The 26,070-nt window shown below is 41.7% G+C and overlaps 1 protein-coding gene and 1 pseudogene across 1 annotated transcript; one reads left to right on the top strand and one right to left on the bottom strand.

Annotated features, from left to right (window-relative positions):
- Positions 1–6,441: 6,441 nt before the first annotated feature.
- Positions 6,442–13,907, bottom strand: LOC133925577 (uncharacterized). The gene is made up of 7 exons (XM_062371455.1): positions 11,658–13,907; positions 11,461–11,552; positions 10,571–10,664; positions 9,777–9,995; positions 7,246–7,328; positions 6,833–7,098; positions 6,442–6,752 (listed from the first exon to the last, which is right to left on the bottom strand). Exons 1-7 carry the CDS (start codon positions 11,845–11,847, stop codon positions 6,602–6,604), a joined length of 1,095 nt encoding a protein of 364 aa, XP_062227439.1. The 5' UTR covers positions 11,848–13,907; the 3' UTR covers positions 6,442–6,601.
- Positions 13,908–14,275: 368 nt separating this feature from the next.
- LOC133925579 (copper-transporting ATPase HMA5-like) lies at positions 14,276–20,956 on the top strand (annotated as a pseudogene).
- The last annotated feature ends 5,114 nt before the right edge of the window (positions 20,957–26,070 follow it).

Below are 26,070 nucleotides of genomic sequence, written 5' to 3' on the forward strand. Positions count from 1 at the left end.
GGAATGAGCGCAAAATGAACAGAGTCATTAAAATTTAATTAATTATATTTGTTCGGATATGTTAGATTGAGTATTTATTTAGTTGATTAAATTTGAGATCATGTGAGCAGATGTAAGAGTTATAATTATAATTAGTTACTCGTAAAAAATGATTTTATGTAGTAACAAATAGACCTATTTACACGAGCGAATATAGTATTTTTATTCGTCAGATAGTTAAAGATGTATATTTATATCCAAGTAGATATAGATAAAAAAACATACTTCTTTTTAAAATTATATATATCTATCAAATCAAACTTAGATAATTTTAACCAAACAAACACTCGAAAACGACCAGAGAGACAGTCGGAGGTTGAACAAGCTGCATGAGTTCATCGCATCTACTCGTATGTTGCACTGCTCCGATTACCGTTGTTGTGTTTCTCATTCTCTTCATGGATGCTTAGATTTTACGATAAGTTCAATTCAGGAAAAGTGAAAGTCCAACTAACACAAGAAGATTTCAGGAGCATCTATTGTTTGGTGTAAGGACCAGGCAGAAATGGAGACCCGACCGTTTAATAAAAAGGAGCTGCTGCTACCAACCTGCAAACGAAAGGGAAAGCACGTCCAATAATCAATCGTTCAGATGATTGCGATTTGCAAACAACACTAGACGTGTTTTATTTTAGAAAAATCAAAAGTTTGTATATTTTGATCAACATTTAGTCAAATTATAAACATGCTTAGTGTATATAAATTATATAATTAGATTCATATTTCAAAATATTTTTACACTCTATTAATTTTGTAGCTATAAATAATATATTTTGTGAGAAAAAATGATCAAAATTTATTTTAAAAACCATACCATAATAAAATATGTCTTAAATCTAAGTAGTACATCCTAGTTATATAGTAATCTACATGCTCTCTTATTTTATCTTACACCATATCTTTTACACTACATTAGTTTTTAGCTATAAATAATATATTTTATTAAACAATAATGATTAAAATTTAATTTTAAAGACGATGTTATAATAAAATATATATTATATTATTGAATGGAGAGAGTACTACACCTGAAAAGGGTCCTAATTCTGTAGGAATCCATATGCTCTCTTATTTCGTCTCGCACCACTTATATTGTACCATACGATTAGAGTAAGAGAGAACACATATAAACTTACGTGCAGTATATGATGAGGTCGAAAAATTCTTAGCACATTCGCTCGGGGAAAACTGCCGGTCCAAAGCTGCAGCTGCTCTTAGCTGACCGATCTGCCCACAGCTCAAAAGATTGAAAAACGGTTGGACCGTGCTCTCATGTGAAAGCAGCTGGCAGCAGTACTTCTTCAAAGAGTTCCAGTGTTATCGGTTTAAGCCCTGGGTTTTTTTCATGGATTGTTAGGATCTAGATTTTTTAGTGAAATTTTTCTCACTAAATTATAGATTGTAGAATTTTGCAGTACAATATAGATTATAAATTGTAAGAATCTGTTCTTAGATTATAACCATTTATTTATACTTTTATTTTTAGAGTTAAAATCTGTAATCAAAATAAAAAACAAACAGTCTCAGTCATGTACAGTCCATAGTATTATCAGAAGGAAAAAGGAAAAGTACGGGTGTACAGCATACAAGGGGTCGGTGATGCATCCAACGACCGGGGCCATCGCCCATTTTTACCCGTGCAGAAATTCCGTAAAAGTTCAAGCAGGAAGGGAATGGAACGCCGCAGCACTCTACAAAATTGCAAACTCGAATAGAATCGACCGGGAGGTAAAAAAAGGACAGATCTAGATTAAGTTTGCTGCAGATTCAGAGCTTTGTCTATGCGTACTCTGAACAATCTTCTATCATCTCTGTATTTGTATATTACCCCACAAAATTGCAAACTCGAATAGAATCGACCGGGAGGTAAAAAAAAGGACAGATCTAGATTAAGTTTGCTGCAGATGCAGAGCTTTGTCTATGCGTACTCTGAACAATCTTCTCTCATCTCTGTATTTGTATATTACCCCGAGGAGCATTCAAGTCACGTCATAGGAAACAGTACTAAATTTATATTACTTCTGTTTCAGTTTACTTGACACTATCTTTTATTGAAGTAAATTTGTTTGTATATTTTTTAAAAGAATTTATAGATATTTAAAACTTTTATATTATTAGATTTATCATAAAAAGATTACTAGTATTGTATATTTTTAAATATCTATAAATCTTTTTTAGAAAAATGTTTGATCAAATTTGTTATAGTAAAAAATAGTGACAAATAAACTGAAAAAAGTATTTGGATGCTCTTGGTCTGCAGTCTGTAGTAACAAGCACCTTGTTTGCCCCAACGACCTCCAAGTGGTAAGGCAGAGGAGTTTTACTCTGTTTTTCCGATGCTTTATTTTTAGGAAGCATTTTTTTATGATGTTTTAGAAGTGGGTAAGTATTTTTTGTTTATTTTTAGGAGGAAATAGCCATATTACTTTAAAGAAGAAGAAAGCACCCAAATTCGAGTCTGAGTGCTTTGATTTATTAAGTGTCATGTCATTTAAGGAAGAAGCATATACATATATTTTATTGCATTTATAAGAATCAATATATTCCTTAAAAAAGAGTCATGGTCTTCTATTCTAAAAGAAAGAAATATTTATGACTCCCCCTCTTTAGTTTTTTTTCATGCTCCATTTTGTGAGTATCAGTGAGACTAATCCAGAATGCAGTTCCATTGCTAAAAGTGATGACTCATACATCTGTCTTTGAAGATGGTAGAATCACTAGCTTCAGGTCGTTGGTGGGAGCCCTCAACCGGCGTCAGACGATGAGTTAGCGGACGCGCTATACCTAGTCTTATGTAGGATGGACGTGTAATATCAATAAATATCTATAAATTCATACTAATACAACTTAAATTAGTTAACTAGTTATTTTAACTGGTTAGTTAATTAAATTATACTAATATAGATCTATAGATCGCTCTACGCTAGGTACTAAAATTCCCACGAGGGATGCACGAACCGCATTCGCCTGAAGCCGCCGCACCAACACCACCAGGCGGTGCTGTCAGGGCGAGGGCGCCGCCCAGGGTCGACGGCCTGGTCGAGGTCCTCCTCGATGATGATGCGCAGCATAGACGAGAACACGGGGACATGAGGCCGCAGAGCTCGCTCACACGTCGGGGACAGCCACCGTCTCCCACCCGCGCTCCTCCTCGTGATTCCACCAGCGCGCCTGCAGCACGGTGCCCACGTTTCGCGACAAGTAGGCCAGCCTATCAGCGCGCACCGGCACACAAGCATACTGTCTGCCGTCCACGGCATCATCTCACCATGGGCGCCACCATGGATCACCACCAGCACCGGCAGCTGGATCTCCTGATCCCGCCATGGACTGCCTTGCCGCCGAGCACCCAAGAATTACCAAGTAAATTCCGATCGATCTGCTAGCTAGCTAACTAGCCAGGTATACGCTAGCCTTACATGCTTTATATATGCACACATTGCATGCCATGGCTAGTGTTGATGACAATATTTGATATCTAAAGTGGTAATTGCAATGATGATTATCAGTTTAATGGAATATTATTGAACCTAATCGAATGCGTGGGAGTTGTTGTACCGAACAAGTGGTCTCTGACGGAGTGATCTTCGAGCAGGTGATTTTTGGCTATGGTTATCCCTGACTAGGTGATCTCTGGCTATGTTATCCCTGATCATGTGATCTCCAGCTATGGTTATCCTCGATCAGGTGGTGTCTAGCTAAGTCGATCTCTAACTAAAGTGAACTCTGAGCACATGGTCTTCGAGCAGTCTGGTCGAGCTTCGAGCACGTTGGTCTCCAAACAGAAATTGATCAAATTCGAGCATGAGGATTCTGAACAGATGGTCGGACCGAGCGGTGACTGATCGAATTTCGAGCACATGGTTGGACCAAGCAGGCGATACGTGAGCAAGTGTTCGAGTCGAGCAGGTAGTCGAGTACAAGAAGGCCGAACTGCGGACGAGTCGAGCAGGTAGTCGAGTCCAAGAAGGCCGAATTACGCAATAAAGGATATTCGGATGGATATATGGGAACATGCGAGATCAAGTCAGAAAGATATATCAATTGTAGAAAGTTTAGAGATTAAAAGGTATAGCCGAATCATATCTATAAGTCTGGTTCAGTTTGAATTAGAGTCTTGATCTTTTACGACTAAGACTTATCACCCTTTAAATATAAGAGCATCATGGTTGATTGAAAAAAAATCCGATCGATCAAACACAATTTACATCACCTTTTGTTTTTACCTCTTTTGCATAGATCCTATAGTCACATTCTCTTTTCCAATCTACATTGCTACCTATTTTTTATCTCGACGACTAAGAACAAGCCGTCGGCCATCTGCGCTTTGATAGGTCTCTCCCGAGCATGGGTGATGATGAAGATCCGATGACATAGTGCCATGACCATGACTAGGGTATCCTGGGTGCTTGAAAGGATCGGTGACGTCCTAAGAGAGAGATGGAGATCAATTAGGACACCTAAAACTAATCGGCTCCAAAAACTTCACAGAACAAATCTATATCAATTTCTATCTAGATGTGCTCTACGTTCATCTAGTGTGTCTACTTAGCGTTCAAAAATATTTGCAACCTATAGCCAATCCTAGCAAACTACTTAGGAAAGTAAATATGCAAAGGTAGATTGTAAGTATGTAAATGCAAAAACGTAAAGAAGGTAGAGAGAGTAAATTTGGTATAAGTGATTTTTATCCCATGATATCGATGGCATAAACGTCACCCCTAATCCACGTTGGAGCAATCACTTAGGCTATAGCTCCCATATGGCACCCGATCATGACCCTTGAGCCACTTAGACCTCAAGTAGGTTAAGCCACCAAGACACAATGGCAAGATCTCATCATAAGCCTCTCTTCCAATCACTTGCCGCTGTCTTCACTTCGGAGCTTGAGCCACCAAGGCAAGAGTCTCTGTTTCACCGTACAAGCATCTTGCCGCCGCTTCACATAAAGTCGGAGGGTCAACAGGCATAAGCCACCAAGGTTCATGGTGCTGATGAGTCAACAAAACTCTAAGGTGTCGATGTACCACTTAGTACAATATAGGATCACTCCTTGACCCCTTCTCTATGTAACAACACCTACCAATAACTCTTTCTAGCCCTATTAGCACTAATCAATCCCTAATCTTGTGCTTAATCTCTTATATGATCACTTGTAGTACTTTGGTGACTTGAATGCCTTCTCGAGTGTATATGAGCTTCATCGGACTCCTGCACACTCAAATGACCAAATGAGGGGTATTTATAGCCTCAAACCCGCGCATTAGCCGTTTCTCCAACGGTCACAAAAGACTATGAACACCGGATGATCCAGCGTTTAGAACAGCACAAATATCAGATCATCTGGTGTGTATAGCAATAGAAAACTAGTCGTTAGAACCTCACTCAAACACATTGTGAACACTAGATATTTCAGCGTTAATTTGAACCCCATTGTCGGACTATCCGGTGTGTATACTTCAGCAGACTAAGCCACTTCTCCTATATTGTTCATTGTCCGACGTGTAGATCTTCAGGACACCGGAACATCCGACATGTACAACCACACCAAACTAACCGTTGAGACATTCTCCTGAAAAATGCTCCAATGCAAACATCCTGCGTGTACACCTCCGAGCACCGGACCATCTGTCGTGTCGATATTCAGTCTTCAATAGTTTTCCGGAGAAATGCTCTGGTATGTATGTTCTCTTTGAGTGTCGGACCATCCGGTGTGTATAAATTTTCTACACCAAAATATTCCTCCTGAAAATTGCTCTGGTGTGAATATCTTGCTAAATACTGGACCATCCGGAGTAGTATTTATTTTCTTCTCTGAGCTGAAAAAAAAATACTCTGGTGTGTATAACTTTTAAAGCACCAGACCATCTAGTGTTAACAATTTTTTCTGAACTCATCCAATTCAATACTTCTTGAGTTCAACTTCAATGACTTCTTCATGTATTATATCATGAGATATAAAAAATATATATTTGACAAATATATTAATTTTATTAACTTTAATATCATTAATTATCAAAATCACGTACATAAAAAAATCATATTCACTACCGTGCTACTCGTCGAATATGACAAATAAAATATTGAGTGTTCCGCGCATCATCTTTTCGCATCAACAGCTAGCTAATCCGGACCGGAGTCCTCCTGACTAGTTTAGTTTACTTAATTGCGGCGCACGATTGAAACAAGATGAAATGAGCAATAGGCATGGACCTGTATATAAAACCCGCAGGGCACGCAGCATAAGAGATCGAGGCAACCACAATCTTATCTCGCTATATTGCTCTTCGAAATGCCACTGCCTATACGGAGTGTCGGCGACATAGCAGGCATGGACACATCACACACACATGTACCTCGGCGACGACAGGATGAATCATCCGCATGCCGTCTAAATCTTGAACGGAAAAAGAATGATCTAGAGTAGTTTACACGGAGTAAGAGATCGAACTCTGGCACCGATCGACGGTGTAAAACGGCACAAGGGTACAGGCAGTCGGGCACGAACCGATCGACGCAATACAGCCTTGTTCCTGGGGCATGTCGCGCGCGCGGCTTCTCTTCAGAGGGCTCGCGCCTTGACGATGTCCATGCTCATCTCGCTCGGGTCCGTGGCCTGCAACTCCACCTGGATGCCGTCCAGCTCCCGCTTGAACCGGTCCTTGGAGCTCGCGTACAGCATCTTGCTCCTCACCCTCGACGTGTCCGGGGACCTGGGCAATGCAATGCGGATCCATCCATCGCTTCAGCAACATACCGATGAAGGAGCAGCGGTTGATGATTAGTTGGTTACCAGGAGACAAAGAAGATCTTGCTCTTCTGGCAGTTCTCGTCGGTGACGAAGTCGAAGTCGTACACGGCGTAGCGGCACTCGCTGGCGGGCATGGAGGCGGCGAAATCGTCGTAGGTGTCGCCCGGCTGCCCCAGCCTGTCCACCACCACCTGCTGCGTCTGCTCGTCGATCTTGAACGTGATGAACCGGAAGCTCCTCTTGGCCTTGAGGTCCTGGAACTTGTGCTTGCACTCGTCGCTCACGGCCATCCCCGACGCCGAGTTCGCCTTGCATTTGCAGCAACAAGAAGTAAAATTAAGCAGCAAATATTGCACGGCGTCACCATTAGCAATGTCCAATAAATCAAGTGTAAGATACTGATATATGAGACCACCAAGTACTCACCATGGTTGATGGGTTTCTTTTCTTCCCACAGCCGGGCTCGACGGTGGCGAGGAGGGGACCGGGAGGTGGTGCGCAATGGCGAAGGCGCGGACGGGGGCAAGATTTTCAAGGCCTGAAACGGAGGAGGGAGCAGGCGAAATATAGGAAACGGAGATCTGTGCATGGCATGTTGCGGCGCTATGCCACATTAGGAGTAGAGGGAGCGTTTGAGCAGGCACGTCCCCTCCTTCGCGCGGCATGCGCGCCACCACCCATCGCTTCAACAGGTTACGGCCTCTCCGGCTGGCTAGCCAGCAGAATATGAGGAACACTAATTTCTGTCATCTATATCTATCTATACTTATTATCTAAACTATAAAATCACGAGGTAGAACAATCATATACATACTAAAAAAATATCCAGTAATAATCAACACCTTTAGATCTATCAACATCTAACAAATTCAACAACCAAAATTTATTTATGATGTTTCATTCAATCTAATGGTCAAGAATAAGTTATCATTAACCATTGGAAATCCAATATCCATCTCAACAAGTATCCACGGGATTACTAAATTCTCAGATCTAAATCCAATAGCCAAAAGCTATATTTCCTATAAAATGCACGAGTTGTGATAGAACCAAATGATCTCTACTGTCTACTGAATTGATCAAACGGTCACCGTACAGAGATCAAATGGTCCCTGTTTCTAAAAAAATATTTAATCTCATATTAGTTACCTTCTATATCTAGATGTCCAATAATTATCTTTTATACTTTTCTAAAAATACATTCAATCTCTTATTATTTATCTTTCATACTTAGACGTACAATATTTATCTTTTATACATTGCTATATTCTGAATTGATTTCACGTTTGTGAACACATGTGCAGTTGTTAGTCTTGTAAAATATATGAGTTGTGGTAGAACCGAACGATCTCCACCGTCCACCCAAGTTGATCAAACGGTCATCATGCAAAGATTATCCCCATTCCTCTTTTAAAAATATATTTAATCTCATATTACTTATCTTCCATATATAGACGTATTTAATCTCATATATAGATATCTAATATTTCTCTTACATATATTTAAAAAATATATTCAATCTCACATTATTTATGTCTCATACTTAGTCACTCAATATTTACCTTCTATATATAAACATATAATATTTTTGTTACTATATCCTGAATTAATTTCACGTGTTTGCAGTTACTAGTATATAATAATATATAAAAAATATGAGTTGATTTTTTATCTACGTCCACTTTATTGACTGTATCCACTACAATCAACATCCTCTTATTAACTCAATCAGACATCTGATATGGATTTGATGGTACGCTGTCCATCTAACAGCTAAGCCCGTATGGATCCGTCTCTCCTCCATCCCTACGCCCACACGGTTCCAGCAGGAGCAAAGCAAAAATTACGGGATCAATCGCCCCCAGCCGATCGGCAAATGGCAGCAAAGCGGAAATTACGGGATCTTATCTCCCTGGCCGATGGAATCTCGCCTCCCCTGTCGCTCTCTCCCTCCTTTTTATCACGCAGTTTCAAGTGACATGTAAAGAATTTGTTCTGCAAAAAAGTAAGATGATCAGATCTCACAATTTTTTTTATGTATTATATACTCTTGCTCACCGCTTGATGGACGAGGGGGGCTGGGCAGAGAAGCCCTATAATTTGTTTGGTTCAATTCCCAAAGAAACCAGGTGGGTTGGACCGAAGGAATCCGCAGATCTATTTTAGTTTAACTTAATCAATTAATTAATTTTTTTAACTAGATAAAAATGACTAGTTAGTTAATTAAATTATAATAACATAGATTCATGAATATCTGTTGGTGGTCCACATCCATTCCTAAAAACAGAGTGTAGACAAATGCATCTTTTATGCATAGCTACGTGTGCTTAGGAAGAGACCATCTTTTATACTCACTTCGGGGTGGTCAATCCTCATGGTATAAATCAAACTTGCCATATTATATCTCCTTGTAGCATTGCTGTTTGACTTACTCCCTCAGTCCAAAGATACGATCCGTGCGTGTTTTCAGAAAATTTAAACTTTATATATGTCGATCAACACAGTCAAATTATAAGTGTGTATAAAAGTTATACAACTATATTCATATTTCAAATTGCTTTCACATTATATTAGTTTTGAAGCTATAAATGATAAATCATATGAGAAAATAATAATCAAAGTCTAATTTTAAAGACTGAACAAAAAGAAAATATGAAGAGTGTTCTTCATATTTCCTTGCATGTTACTTCGTGGGGGATAATATGAAGTGTTATTTGGTAAAAAAAAATAAAAATTGGAAGATTATGTTCATCTTATTGGTCGAACTGGCAGAGCTGGAGCAAAAGGAAAAACTTACATGTTGATAAATCCAGGAAATAGCTTTACAACGATCTGAAGAACAGCCAGAGGTACCAAATTGATCATTTTCAAAAAGCACTTAGTTGGAAGATAAATTCTCATGGTAAATTACACGAAGGCGCCCCTCAATAAATGTAGTTCAGAAGGATCCTTCGTATCGTAAGCTACAAAATTTTCATTCTTTAACCAAAGAATTTTACAACTTTCGGAGCTTGCTTAACTTTTGCCTTTGTGTTGGCGTTCTTCTCATCATTTCCGGTCCCTGTTGCTGATTTTGAACTTGGTTGCTTTGCCTTTTTCGATTTGGTGGGTTTTGGCTCTTCTTCTTCAATGAAATCGTCTTCAAGATCATCTCCACCATGGAGAACGGCACGGCCTTCCTGATAGTGTTCTTCCATATTGATATCTGAAATAAGCATACCAAATAAACCAGTGAATAGCATTCCTGTACTGGACAACTACAGCAGAAGTTCAGCTGCATCAACTTACTGACCATCTCAAACTATAGTACAGCAGCATTTATCTCAGACTTTGGCATATGCATAGCCAGTAATCATTATAAGAAGTAAAAAGCAACATTTCACCATACAGTGTGACATCATGCAGCCAACAGATGATTTTTGTTCATCTTTGACATTCCTATAAAAAATTATGTTCTCTAATAAAAGTATAAAACAAAGTAGTATGCCTCTAGAGATAAAGTAACTATAGATTCCTTTCCTGAATCACCACTCCACATAAATGGTAAAATTATTTTGATTTCCAAATGCATCAAACAAGCGTATGGTGTATACATCCTATGAAAACACTTCGCATGCTTATTGTGGAGATTGGATGATAACAACAGGTAAATCGAATATATAAAGCAATCAAAAGAACATTCCAAATGCTAACCAATGCTCCAAATTTTGAGAATGTGTCAAAACTACTTGTGGTATTACAAATATATGTTAAGGCAGTTGATAGTTGTGGTTAACTTACCATCATCTCTGGAGGATAACAAATCTTGTTCCCCTTTAGTTGGACAATGCTTCGCCAAGTGCGTAACTTCACCACATATCTTACAACAACCACCCTAATAAATATAGAGAGAGTTTACATTCGCATGCAATCAAGCCTTCAACAAAATAAAAGAAATATATAACAAGTGGTAGTCTCAAGTACCAACATTAACAAAAGCAATAAAAGAAACTTTTGATATTAACAAGCTGATTGATGTCTCTAACATGATTTTCAACAGATTTCTGCCCAAGGATAGGCATGTGCCTTGTGCAGGATCACCAGGATAATAGAATTAGAGCATGAGGGACTATAAATTTTATTCAGACTATTAAGGGTCTAATAGTCAAAGGTATTAGAGCAATCTCCTAGTCCTAGGGTTTCCCTTATATACCTCTATATATAGTGCCCATTGGGCCTCAATGTATCTATCCATCGTTTGTGCAATCCATACAAAGTTAACAGACTTGATACAAGTACAGCAAACCAGCAAACTGTTTCTGTATGTCTGAATTCTGAACAAAGACAACCTTCACAGCAAAATGTATCAATAGTTGTTTTGTTGTAGTTTAGAGGCTGATTGGATAGAACTCCTCAAATGAGCTACTTATCAATTGTGTCTCATGCATTTTAAAGCTTAGCTATACATTTATTCACATGATGCATTAGTATCCAAGAGAAAAAAGAAACTATCTCTGGTTCTCCCACGCTAGAGGTGTCACAGCAGCCAAACTAGTAAATAGGTAACGATCATGACATGTTTGTTTCCAATAAGTTCTATACACAATTAAAACCCATGTGTTCTAATTTAAGTGCCTTGCATTAGCAATACCATGAGAACTGAGTAGGAATAAGGGAGTATAGTGAAATACCTTAGGATAAATGCCATGTTTGTTTTCTGGACAATTCTTGCTCAGGTGCCCTTGCTGTTTGCAGACAAAGCAGCTAGCAAACTTTGTACCCCCTGTATATAGAATCATGTTCATTGACTGAAACCACATAGATAACGATAACACAGCTAACAGGTTAGATAACCAGAAGATTTCTAAGATGGATGAACGAGGATCACCATTTTCAATGGGCTTGCCGCCGAACACATCAGAACAGGGATCCCACCGCCGAGCAGGCGAACACATTAGAGCAAGGATCCCTCCGCCACCGAGCTGCCTCTTCCCCTCCCTCTCTCTGTTTCTGAAGGCACTCTGAGATCCCACTACTCCGCCTCTACCGTCAGTTTCAGGTTCAACCGCCCGCCTCATCTTTCCCTTCCTCTCTCTATTAATCTATTTCTATTTCCCTCCCTCTTTCCGTGCAACGCACCCCTCTTTTCTCGCGCACGCCTCTTTTCCCGCTCACTTGCTATCTCGCCTTCATTGAATGGCGTCCGCATTGAGCTATTGGGTTCCAAAGCGACGCCTTATCGCACCTAGGCGACGCCACAACGCTCAAGGTGGACGCCATACACCCGGATGGCAAGACGCTGCCGATGCCTAGAGACTGAACTCGCTTGGACGACTAGGCGACGCTTTAAAAAACATGCTACTTATACATCAAAACAGTCACTTAGGGATTAGGACTAATTGACAAAGAATTGAAGACGAGTGGTAGAATAAATCCACTTAAAACTACTAGAATCAATGTCTAAGCAAAAAAAAAAAAGTGTAGAAACCATCTCTAAGGGGTTGTTTGTTTTTTTTGACCCCAATATGCCAAGCCAAAATTTGGCCAAAGGCCAAATCAGGGCAGTGCTAAATTTTAGCTGTCAAAATAGTGTTTTGTTTCAAGCCAAGCCAAAATTTGGCCGGCCAAAAATTTTTGCCGACAATTTGGCCACCCGAGGGGGTTGTTTGGTTAGGAGACAAAGTGAGCCAAGCCAAATTTTGATCGTGCTATGAAAATTTAGCCTCCGTTTGGTTTAAGACCAAAATTTGGTCATGCTCCGAAAATTTGGCCGGCCAAAATTTTTCTATAGCGCTTCTGGGAAAATCTCGAGCTGCCAAATCGTCTGCCAAAATTTTTAGCCAGCCAAATTTTGGCTCGACCTCAAACCAAACGCCATTTTGACGACCAAATTTTGGCTGGTCTAAATTTTTCTATAGCATTTCTGGGTAAATCTTCTAAAACCAAACGGAGACCAAATTTTCAGAGCAAAATCAAAATTTGGCTAGACCCCCTTTGACCCTAACCAAACGGCCCCTTATTTTGTGAAATGGACATAATTTTGACACAATAGGTGAAGAGTTCAACAAAAAAAACTTTGCATGGAAAAACACATGTGACAGTGTACTTATTATTGAACGGATGGATAAGGACAGCGCCACTCGATTTAATGCTGGCATCACTCCAGATAATATGACCACCATACCGCTTAACGTTGTCAAGCTTACAAGCTGGTGCACTTCTTGGTATGACAATGTGTGCAGGTACGCCACGCAGTTTTGCAGCCAAAGCCACGGCAGCGGCATGATTCCCACCGAGAAGATACCATCATATCAATACCTTCTTCGTTCTTCAGATTTCTGGAAATTTTGCAAAAATAACACTGAAGCTAGCACCGAACCTGCTATGTGTCACAACTCACAACGCCCTTCGATGCCTGCTCATCATCAAGCGCGAATATAGAATTCGAAGCGCCTCGGATCTTGAATGCTCCTCTACACAACACAAATATCCCCACGTAGACAATCAGTACAGTACCACATTAGAAATACAAAGCATTTCCAGAACTGAATAACACATCGGTCCGTAATCCTCACGCCTTCTGGAAGCACTCGCACTTGAAGAACAGTTGCTTCCCCACTATGGCATCTATCGATGTCGACGACAGAACGGGCGTCCTGTGCACGTACGGCGCAATGCGGGCTTGCACCTCCCTGATGGAATCGATGTCTGCAGCATAGCCCTGGCCTTCTGTGCTGTCACCGCTGCCGTCTCTGCTTCCCATCAGGCCTAGTGAGTTTCAGCTACATGAATTATCTATACTGCCCTTAACTCAGTGATTGAACATAGCAGGGGCGGACGGGTTCAAATGAACCCCCCAAAAGAATTTAGAAGATAAACTGCTACTGGTGCTCCACCACGCAACAAACTGGGTGGATTTGGGTATTCCTCCGAGCAAGAAAGATTTGGATCGTGATTGGTCATAGCAAAGAAAAGATACTGCGGAACAAGACTGGCTCCTAGAACACTCCATCCAGGGAAAGTACGGCTTCCTTACCAAGAAAAGAAGGAACGAATCGAGGTTGGGATGAACCTCCAGTTCTCCACTACGCGCCAAGAAGGAGGAGGAGGAGGAGGACGACGACAGGAGAATAATGCCGCTGCGTGCTCCGCTTCAGTGCAAGGAGGCCGGGAGGAGACTTCCTATAGGCCGGTTGACCGAGCCGATACGCAAGCCCATGAGTAGCCCACGCAAAGAAATCGGCCCAGCAGCGGCCCGACCCACGCGACATGGACAGCCGCCTGCTGCGAGGCCGAGGAGCGATGAGAGCTGGCCGTTTCACAAATCAAACTGCTGCGAAAAAAAGACCCGCAGCACAAGTGCCACAATAATTCCAGACTCAACTAAGGTGGCTACGGGTTGGATAGGAATAGGTGGAGTGAGAACACACTAGATTTAAAATCTAAGATAGCAAATCTGATCTGGTCTTGAAATACTTACCAGATGAGAAACTAATTCTGATCTCGATGGGGACTCGAGACCCGACGTGGGATCCGAAACCTGAGGAGGAGATGCCTAGATCCAGATCTGTCTTCTCGATGGTGGCTTCGTTGTGCCCTCCCACGTCGTGTCGTGTCGTCCTACGCCCGTGCTGGCGCTCACCCTCGCTGCGCCATCGGGTCGTGGGGTTGTGGGCATCTAGTCTTAGCAGCGAGGTAATAATCGGGGTTGCAGGCTACTAGGACGTAAAGGATTTGGCAGGCCCACAGAACTTTGGATTTCAGGTGGCATCAACATGTGAAAATTAGATCCAGACTCGAATCCAGTTCGAGTCAGGGCCCTAATCTGGTGGCTCTATATAACTGTTTTTTCATCCAAACTCGCTCGTCGTCGAAAACCCTTGGGACCCGCACACTGCTATCCCTAGACTCAACTGAGATCGGCAGGGAGATCATGAAAAAGAGAGAGGGGGGGGGGGGGATATGGGCATATAGGAGCATGTGTGCACCTATGTATGGCCTACCAGGTCTATCGCCTTTCTGACTCCCAACAATGTCTACTCAGGTAGTCAGCTTGTTGGCAGTAGACAGCAGTAAAGCAGCAGCATACCGGCACTGGCTGTCCGGCAGTGGCCATAGGTCGAGCCACCGTCGGTCTCCGTCGTGGCAGCGATGGACCAGGAGCAGGTGAGCTTATCCTTGTAGATACCTAGAGAAGCGCTGACGTTGGCCATTAGCACAATACCAGCTAGCTTCTACTGAAGAGTAAAGAGCAGTGCGTGCACACTGTCGCTACGATTGCTGATATCAGAGCGATCTCCTTCTTCTTGACACTTTCCCATTGAAATTTCTAATTCAAGGAGAGATCACCTAGCTAAGAGTCGGTTTGTTTTAGTTTTATACAGCGAGAATCTAGTATAATATGTAGTATTTGTGAAAGTTTCTTTCTACCAGATTATGGATCGTATGAACGATAATGACGACTAGAAATGTTGAATAGACAAGTCATAAATTTCTTATGAAATTAATGGCCATCTACTATTTAGATCACATAACGCACCTCAAAACTTAAGTAGAAGCAAAACGGAGACAAACTTAGTTACTATGAAAGTGCCCGAGAAAGAACATGGCGCTTACGGGTGTAGATGAACACTAGATTCCATTTGTACTCATCCCATGTGTCAGATGCCATAAAAGATGACAATTTTGATGGAAGAAAAACTTAGAACCAAAGAAGAGAGCATCGGAAGATGAAATTCTCTGAGTTGTTGATTTAGAGACAAGGGAATTTAATACTCACTTGTATATATTCGTATATGAATTTTATATCTCTAACAACAAGAAGAAGAACTTCTCAAGGTGTGAAAATTTCAGCATTCATCAAGTCATCAAGTCAGCCACATACGGTCATGTTACTGCATTAATATACCCAGAAGCAGATGGAAGGGAGCGGCATAGGTATGCGGAAATCAAGCGATACAAGTAGTCTTTTTTTTAAGCAACATGGCAGGTGCACTACCTATTCATTTTAGAAGGGTAGAGTTTACAAAAGTGCCAACAAGCAGTTCACCGCTAAACTTAGCCAGCTCGCAGCTGGCTACAAGCATGAACTAAATGCAAGGAGGCAGGGAGAATGAAAAAGGAGAAAACAACATACGGGAGCTAGTCTGGCAACCTAAGGTTGAAGAAGGAGAACAAACTTCAAAAACTCCTAATGATCACCTGTCATCACCATCCTCCAATTCTTGATATCCTCCTTTTCTCCGTACGCCACCTTCATGTGATCCTCTTCGCATCCTTCAAACACATGTCGATTTCGCTCTCTCCAAATGTTCCACCACGCATACATGATTGCTCCAAGCCTGGCTTTGTGTTCTCCACTCGGCCCAGACACCGCGGCCTCACGCAACCAATCCTTGAGTGATGCATGAAACACACCCACCTTAACCGTAGTATCGAAATGTAGTCAAAGGAGAACCTGTGAAGTGACCATTTGGGCAAAAGGGCATTGCAGGAGAAGATGGTCTGCCGTTTTGGGCTGTTGGTGGCATAGGGCGCAAACTACTCCGTTATACATACCTCTCAAATCCAAGTTGTCAGCTGTAAGAAGTTTCCCATGCATTGTTGTCCACGTGAAGAACCTCACCTTTTGTTCTGCGTTGGCCTTCCAGAAAAAAATGTCAAGGAATGGGAGTCTTGAGCCGTTGAACTGCACCTCATATGCGGACCTCGTCATGTAAGAACCGGTGGCAATCCATCTCCAAGTGGTCGTATCTCGCTGGCCCGGTAGCAAGATGACCCTCTGAAGCAACATCCAAACCGCCATGAACTCCTGGAGCTGCAGCATGTTATCAATGTTCTTTAAATTAGTGATCCACCATGAATTGTTTAGTTCATGAGCAATTGTTCACGTTTTGAACCTAGCAATGTTGTACAAGTTTGGCGCAAGGGCAAGCGAGGCTGCCTTGTCCAAGCCATCGATCAATCCAAAACTTAGCTTTGGTTTCATCACCGATTGAGATCACTGTTGACGCCGCAAAGAGGTCATTCTCAGTTTTATATAGGTGTACTGAGAACTTATTCCATAGCTTATCAGAGTTACACCAAGAAAAACAAACCCACCGCAACCGAAGAGCTCTACCAAAACGCTCCAGTTCCAAAATACTAGCCCCATCGAGGCTTTTCGGCCTACACATGACCTCCCAATTTACAAGATGGAGCCCTCTTTTGTCATTCTCTTTAGCTCCTGACCAAATGAACCACTTTCGTATTTTGTCAATATCCTTAATTAACCATTTCGAAAGCCTGAAAATAGTGGCATGGAAGCACATTGTTGATGTCAGCACTGACTTTATGAGCTCGATCCTTCCTGCCTTTGTCAGGTGCATGCTTTGCCAACTAGGAAGCTGACCCTCTAACTTGTCAATAATAGGTTGATAATCTATCTTTCTAAGATTTCGCAAATGCAAAGGGAGGCACAAATATTTGCACAGAAATTTCTTAATTTTCACTAGGAAATCAAGAAGCATCTCCTCCAAATTTGTCCAAGTTTGTATGCAGTCCGGACACCTCACCAAAGAACAAGAGGATCTCTTTGATTGATTTTAGCTCCTGAGCCCTTGGATTTAGCATAATAGCAACATCATCTGCGTACATAGCATGCTCAATGATCCTTGATTTTTTGTGCACTGAAGAGATGAAGTTCAGATGAGAAGCTAGGCTTAGGATCTTGTGAAGAGGTTCCATCACCAGAGCAAAGAGCATTGGTGATAGTGGATCACCCTGTCGAAGACCTCTTCTGTGCTTGATAGGTCTGCCCGAGACACCATTAAGAAGAACTCTTGAGTTGCCAGTGCCCAAGGTTAGATAGATCCACTCCCTCCATCTCAGACCAAAACCAAAATGCTTCAAAGTCTCAAGGAGATAAGGCCATAGCACTGAATCAAAAGCTTTATGAATGTCCAACTTTAGAAAGAGGGCTGGCCTTCCTTTCCTATGCAAGTCTTGTAAAAGGCACTGCATGTGAACAAAGCTGTCTTGTATGCACTTCCTGTGAACAAAAGCACTCTGGCAACTTGAAACAAGAAGGTGCATATGTGGCTCCAGCTGGTTGGCTAAGATCTTGGAAAAAAAAAATCTTTGCAAAGCTGTGGATCAGGCTAATTGGTCTATAGTCTGCTACCAAATCTGACTGATCTTTTTTTGGCAATAAAATTAAGTTGGTAGAGTTGAGCAAGTTTAACCGGAATGCTTTTAGTCTAGTTAGCTGCTCAATTGTCTTGACAAGGTCATTTTTGATGATGTTCCAGCAGGAAGCATAGAAAATCCCGATGAAACCATCCGGACCCGGCGCTTTCTCTCTCGTCTAGCCCATTACGGCTAATTTGACCTCTTCCTCACTGATATACGAATCAAGGACTGAAAGTTCCTGGGTTTGCAAGTCTATTTTACTCCAGTCTAAGATCTTCTCTCGCCTGAAAGAAGTATCAATAACTGAGCTGAAATGCCTATGGATCTCCTCCTCCCTTTTCCTCATGTGTTACTGCCACCCCACTGTTAGCTTTCAAAAGTTGAATATGGTTTTTCCTCTTCATCCCATTAGCGCGCAAGTAAAATAGTTTTGTGTTTGCATCCATAGCTCTGATACGGTTTAACCTAGCACGTTGCTTTGCTTTGATCTTCTGGATGGCAACGAGCCCAAGAAATTTGCTTTTGATTCTTTTCCTGAACTCCATTTCCAAACCTGAGAGGCATCGGCTTTCCCGTGCGACTTCTGTCATTTGCAGCGCCCATTTGGCCACCTCCATCTGCAGCCTTATGTTCACCATTCCTGATCTCCATGGTTTTCATGTACATCCCTGGGCTGAAGGACGGACTTGAAAAAAAGGTTGTCCACATGATGAGCATTGGTGAACTATTGCGGTGGATTTTGTTGACACCAGTCCAATTTGTAATTGGCCGGAAATTTTATGCTGGTGCTTACAAGGCAATGCGCCATGGTTCGCCCAACATGGACGTGCTCATTGCTCTAGGGACGAACACTGCTTACCTCTACTCAGTTTACTCGGTTCTCCGAGCAGCCACCTCTGAGGATTACATGGCAACTGATTTTTTTGAGACTAGTTCCATGCTCATATCATTTATCCTTCTTGGAAAGTACCTTGAAATATTGGCAAAAGGAAAGACCTCTGAGGCTATTGCCAAGCTGATAGATCTTGCACCTGAAACTGCAACACTGTTGATACACGACCAAGAAGGAAATGTTGTCGGAGAGAAGGAGATTGACAGCAGGTTGACTCAGAAAAATGATTTGATCAAAGTAGTCTCGGGTGGAAAAGTTGCTTCCGATGGCTTTGTTATATGGGGCCAGAGCTATGTGAATGAAAGCATGATCACTGGAGAATCACGGCCAGTGGCGAAGAGGAAGGGTGACACTGTAATTGGAGGAATTGTGAACGAGAATGGTGCGCTTCATGTCCGCGCAACATTTGTTGGATCAGAAAGCGCGCTGGCACAGATGTAAGGCTAGTAGAGTCAGCGCATGGCAAAAGCTCCTGTCCAGAAGTTTGCTGATCAGATATCTAGAGTCTTTGTCCCCTTGGTAACTTCAGTTGCATTCTTGTAATCGAATCAACGGGAGCATTTTTATCAATGCTGATCAATTTGCTCCATGCTTGCAGGTCATCGTTCTTTCTTTGCTTACTTGGCTTGCGTGGTTCTTAGCTGGGAGGTTCCATCGCTACCCTAACTCATGGATACCATCTTCCATGGATAGCTTTCAGCTAGCTCTTCAGTTCGGGATATCAGTTATGGTGATTGCCTGTCCTTGTGCCTTAGGGCTTGCAACTCCAACTGCTGTTATGGTTGCAACTGGAGTCGGAGCCTCGCAAGGCGTTCTGATCATGGGTGGCCAAGCTCTTGAGAGTGCACAGAAGGTCTGAAGAAAATGTAATTATCAACATGTTTAACACAGTGCTTCAAATTGTTAACACACATTAATTGTATCACATTTTTTTTATAGGTGGACTGCATCGTTTTTTACAAGACAGGTACACTAACTATTGGGAAGCCTGTTGTCGTCAACACAAGGCTTCTCAAAAACATGGTTTCGCGTGATTTCTATGACTATGTTGCAGCAGCAGAGGTATGTTCTGCAACTCTATTGTTTCTCGTTGTCTTTTTTTGGTAGAAATGTCTGTCAATGATTTGGAAAAGATTCCTTTTAAAATTTCGTGGATCCTTGTCTCGCTCAGGTCAACAGCGAGGATCCAGTGGCGAAGGCGATAGTAGAGCATGCTAAGAAGTTCCACTCAGAAGAAAACCACATCTGGCCTGAAGCAAGGGATCTCATTTCAGTAACTGGACATGGTGTCAAGGCGAAAGCTAGTGACAAGAGTGTCATTGTGGGAAACAAGAGTTTTATGTTGTCATCAGGCATCGATATCCCCATGGAAGCCTCAGAAATTCTCATGGAAGAAGAGGAGAAGGCTCAGACTGGGATTATTGTGGCTATGGATCAAGAAGTTGTGGGCATAATCTCTGTATCTGACCGGATAAAACCTAATGCCTATGAAGTTATATCATACCTCAAGTCCATCAGTGTCGAGAGTATAATGGTGACTGGGGACAACTCGGGGACAGCTAATGCCATCGGCAAAGATGTCGGCATTAAAAAGATTATCGCCGAAGCGAAACCAGAGCAGAAGGCTGAGAAGGTGAAGCAACTTCAGGTGAGCTATATATTTTGTGCTTTCTTTCGTTACTTTCTTGTTTTCCTCTGACATTCATTTAGTTATTTACTTGTTTGCGATCCTCGAATCTTAATTCTTGCAGTTGTCTGGAAGAACCGTGGCGATGGTTGGTGATGGAATAAACGACTCCCCAGCACTTGTGTCAGCTGATGTAGGTCTGGCAATTGGCGCAGGAACAGATGTCGCCATTGAAGCGGCCGACATTGTCCTCATGAAGAGCAACCTGGAGGATGTGTTCACTGCTATCGATCTCTCCAGGAAAACCTTCTTCCACATACGAATGAATTATGTGCGGGCGCTCGGCTACAACATCATCGGCATGCCAATTTCTGCTGGGGTGCTTTTCCCATCTACCCGGTTCCGCTTGCCACCAGCAATGGCGGCTTCGTCTGTCAGCGTCGTCTGTTGGTCCTTACTGTTGAGGTACTACAAGAGTCCAAAGAAGTTTGGCAATTGATGACACAGTAGCGACCAGCATAGCATTTGCAGAAAATAAGCTATAAGCTATAGATACTAATGAGTAGTTGTGGTGCAGTTCTCGACACAAGCAAGGTAACACTCTGGAGTCTGGATTGTACAAACATATGCATCATTGCATGCCAATGTAATATGGCAAGACGAAGGCGTCCGAAGGATACCTATTCAATGTAGTAATTTTGGACTGAGAAGAAAATCTGAATATGCTGATTGATTTCATGATCTGTACGAACATGATCCACGGAGTATGGAATCTGAATACACGCCTCTGGTCTGGAGGAGGGATCAGGTACAGGTGCCCACAACCATAAATGGGGCAAGCGTCGATCGTCGAAAGCAGAAAAGCTTTGTGCTTGGTGATGCTGTTAGAGCCTGGAAGGATGTTTATTCACGGTCGTTTTCCTTCCTGAGGCCAATTAGTTACTTAACCAAGCTGCTAACCTCTTTTAATCGCATGATAGGCGCACTTGCAACAGAAAGAAATCCTGATGAGGTGATGGCGTGCCTGAGTGGCTCCTGGCTCCCAATGCCACCAGTAGAACATGGTCCAGTTACCTTTTTGTAACGTGGCTGAGTGCTCCAGTTTTGTCCCAGAACAATCGGGGTGGAATGGTGGAATCCGACGAGCTGCTGGGGAGTGTTTCATGATGATTGGACTCGAATTCGATACGACTTCGCTTTCGTTCTGAGGCTACGTGATTAGGTACTGCGTGGGCTGTTTCCAAGCAATTCGAAGTCAAGTTTGGATTTGCCAAATTTTATGTCAGGTGCTCCTGTCATCCAGGCCTGCACGCGTTATTTGGAGAAGCTTTGGCGTCTACGGCATTCAAACGAGTGCACGAATTCAAAAATTCGTACCCCAGGCAAGCTTGCCCTTGAATGTATCTTTGCCGGAAACTGAACGGGGCCGCCTATCTACAAGGCGACGTACATGTAGCTTCAGCGTAGGTCACCCAGTGGCCTAGAGAGTCCCATAAATATGGGTTACAGCCCATGAGAAGGTATTTTTATTCTTTTTTATGTTCTTATTTTTATAATATTATTTCTAATTTATTGGTTTTGTCGGTTTATGATTTTGTGTCTTTTATATGTATTCAACATTTGAAAAGTTTGATTCAATATTTTGCGAAGCCTAGTTCAATTTTGGAGCACTAGTTCAAAAAATTTCAAATTCACAGCCAATCTTACAATTCGTGCCTTCATATGCATTCAGCATTTTGAAAAAATCCATTTTTTTGTGAAACCTAGTTCAATAATTTTTAACACTAGTTCACATTTTATGTGAAAATGTTGAAACAATATATTTGAAACATTGCAACAGTACATTCAAAAATGTTGTTTTTTAAAAAATAAAAAATATTCATATTAGATCTCATTTATTGCATTACTTCTAAATAACATGATGATTCAAACAGATTTTAAACGGAGTTACGGTTTAAGAGAAAAGTGCATTTGATATTCGAGATTCAAACTAATTAATTGCTCACCCATCCCTCCCCTTCCCGCATGGCTGGTTGTTTGTTTCACCCATCTTAATCTCAACCATCCATCTTCTCTAACACTAATCTCAAACAATGTCCTATGTAGTAGGTAAAAAAGAGCGACTTATATATAGGAATTCCGAATATGAACGGGCCTGCAAGCAGTGGGCCGCATGTGCCACTCTTCCATATATTTCCAGCCTGCTTGAAAAATTCATTGCCCAATCTACAAAGAGGTCAGTGAACGGTACCAACTAGCTCGCATATTCTTGCGCCTGTCCCGAAACAACACACACCAAGTAGACATGAGTGTGCGTTTGGTTTGCAACCAATCTTTGCCTGTGCTTGCTACCAACTTTGGTAAGATTCCCTTCCGTCTTGCAATGCTAGCTCATTTCCTCGCTAAGGTCTCGCAACTCATGGGTTGCCAAACTGGCGACCAAATTTTGGCAAGTGGGGCTAATTTTGTAGCAAACCAAACGACCCCTATTACTAGTGTGCAGTCAGCAGATAGTGTTTACGATGCTAAACTATTAGGGTGAATCACTGTGTTTTTTTTTGTTATAACTATAAATAAGTATTGATTAAATCATTGACATGATAAAAAAGAATACATATTGATCAAGTGAGAAAATCAAGAGTCTAGATAAGGTAGCATCTTTATTTTCTATCCCTCGTTCCCTAATATAATCACCGGTACGGAGAGGGGTGGCTGGTGGGGGCCTTGGCTCCCCAACCCCTCTGCTGTAACTCAAGAATTTACTATCTACTTAGTAACCGTGCACGTGTAAAGCTAAAGTGTGCATATCGTACCGTCACCGACAAAGTGCATTGTTGTCTATATGAGCTCATGCCAACCAGCATCCACTTGCCTCCTGTCTGCTTGTACTCCCTCTGGTCCACCACATGGGTGTTGAGGTTGCTCAACTTGTTCTCCAGCGTGGAGCACGTCGGGTCCCTAGCAATCCCAGGCACCAACCGCTGCACAGACTCCTATAGTCCTACTTGCTCTCGAGTATATAAGTGCTTGTCACGCTTGGCTACCACCGACGTAGTTGCTATGTCCTTGATCGTTGCGACACGGATGCTCTCCCGCTTGACTTCATCCCCACCAGTGCCCTCCTCGCTACGCTTTTGCATGAGAAACAACCAATACACACTGGTACTTATTTTCACTGTCTGGTTAACTTGAAAGCTGAAGTTATTAGCATCACCTAAAAAGTTTAAGCCAAATATGATCACAAGACTTAAGCTTAATAAACAAGCTAGGTGTAGTTCAACCATCATTCTATGAGATGTCTTTGATGTAGTTGAAACATCATCCTGGAGCAATCATTGAAATGCCAAAATGAACCATGTAATTGTAAGTACAACAACACAATCTGAATTGGTATGCCATATGAAACGTAAAGAGTAGGGAGATATAACTACATTACCCGTTCTTTGGAATATTTTGTGTGCAGCTCACATCATTTGTTTCAGGACGTGAACCCATTCACTAACAGCATTGAGTTGTGTAGATGGAAGCAGCTGCTAGCATGCACGGATGCCCATAACATGAGCATGAATTTGACAATGCTCATCTCGACCATGAAGAAAGACATGTTTTGATAGTATATGGTAAACATTTTTGTCAGTGTCAATGCATAATACAACAAAGCTATATTGCTACAAGATCAGTCTACCACAAACAGGACTACAGGAGTGTACATGTATCTAGTATCTTACCTTCTTGCTTACGTGTTCACAACTTATAAACACACATTTTCACTGCTGTTAGTAAATTTCAAAATGCACAATATTCTACAGTCTTGCTTAATATCGAAGGCAATCTTGCTTAGATTGTTTGCATAGTAAAAATGCACCTTTATCAGTGAAATGTTAAGCCCTCTCTCCCAAATAACAATGACAAAATTTAATTTTGGTACTTACAGTAGAAGTCAAACATATACATACAGGTCCAAGTCCATGGATAAATCAAAGTTGTTGCTTAATTAATAGAGAAGATTACGGAGTATTACTTTTCCCTATAGTCCATAGATAAAATAAAAACCAGAATGTTTTTGTTAGTCCAAAAATTGAAAACTTAAAGAACTAATTACTAAGGTTTAGTTTCCAATTATAGCTAGCTAGTTCATGTCACCACTACGTATCGTCACTGGAAATCACATCCCCATGGCACTAAGCACTCACCAAATCAAGCAAAGTAAGGCTAATAGCACAATCACTACCACAGAATCCATTTAGTAGGACGTCTCTATATAGATAGATCTATGGAGTCACCGGTATAAAAGGTATCATATATGACTCTAAACTAGAATTGTCTGAAAAAAATAGCAACGAGCAGTTGTAACAAAGCGGGATACTACAATACAGACGGTTCTAAACTAGAATCGTCTATACTAATAGTATAACAGTTGTAGTTTGTAATCGTCTGTATTATTCCTTTTTATCCAAACGGTTCTAATTTCGAACCGTCTGTACTATTGATAGTAATAGTATAGACAGTTACAAATTAAAACTATCTGTATAAAAAGGAATAGTACAAACAGTTCTAAACCTAGAACCGTCTGTACTAATAATGTCCCACTCGTTTTGAGCGTATATCTTAGAAAGATTATTTTTATATAATGGTCATCAATGAATGACAGATGAGACGTTAAGGAATGTTCGCGCGAGGTTAGAGGTTGTGGGTTCGACTCCTAGAAAATGTACTCAGTGGTATTTCGTGTGAAAAATCGTCTGACTAGAGACCGCACCTACATAATAATATAGAGGGCTAGTGTGGGTAGGAAAAATATATTTTTAGATTCTTTTAGCTCCAGAAAACTTAATACAGACGGTTCCAATAACGAACCATATGTACAAATAATTTGTACATATGGTTCCAATAACGAGCTGTCTGAACAAATGATTTGTACAGGCAATTAAAAAACCATATGTATAAATCTAATTTATACAGACTTTTTTCCGCATACGATTCAAAAAAGTGTCCTGCATGGAGTTTCCGAACAGTCTGTATAAATCATTTTTCTACTAGTGAGTACAACATACAAGGGAAGCACACAACCACACATAATGTCTGGAATTGGATCGACGCAACAGGAAAAGGGAAAAGAGGGAAAGAAGTGAGCAAGCTTACCACACAGTAGGGCATGACGAGTGTCTTGGTGATTGCGAGCCACAGTGTGCCAAATCCGAAGAAGGCGTAGGCGAAGCCAATGACGAGGATGAGCCAGGGCGGAAGATGATTGGTGAGCACCCCTGGCACGAGGCTGATGTTCTTACCAATGATGAGGATGGCGCAAATGGTAGCAAGGGGCGTCACGGGTCGTAGCCGCTAGCAGCACCGCGATGGTCAAAGATTATCGGTTGGGGTGCATGGTAAACTGACCCGTCAGCTTGGGTAGTAGTAGGACATGATGATGTTGATTGAAGAACTCATCGGCGTAGCGTTGATCGGAGAACTCGACTGCGCGACGTAGATCAAAGAACTCGACGACAACAGGGCTTCTCCGCCGGTGGTGTAGCAGGGGCACTGCTGGGCAGCGACTGCTCTTCAGCCAGAGCACAAGCACACCGGCCAGGGCAGCGACAGGACATGACGTGGCGC

This window comes from Phragmites australis, chromosome 7, assembly GCF_958298935.1.
Source record: "Phragmites australis chromosome 7, lpPhrAust1.1, whole genome shotgun sequence".
In the NCBI taxonomy this organism is placed as follows: domain Eukaryota; kingdom Viridiplantae; phylum Streptophyta; class Magnoliopsida; order Poales; family Poaceae; genus Phragmites; species Phragmites australis.

What these genes read in the sequence shown, in the direction of transcription:
- LOC133925577 (XM_062371455.1), bottom strand. Translation starts at nt 11,847, where the DNA reads ATGAGGCGGGCGGTTGAACCTGAAACTGACGGTAGAGGCGGAGTAGTG. An exon ending in AACATGGCATTTATCCTAAG is followed by an intron (nt 10,665 to 11,460) that starts GTATTTCACTAT and finishes TATATTTATTAG; the next exon opens with GGTGGTTGTTGTAAGATATG. An exon ending in AAGATCTTCTTTGTCTCCTG is followed by an intron (nt 6,753 to 6,832) that starts GTAACCAACTAA and finishes TGCATTGCCCAG; the next exon opens with GTCCCCGGACACGTCGAGGG.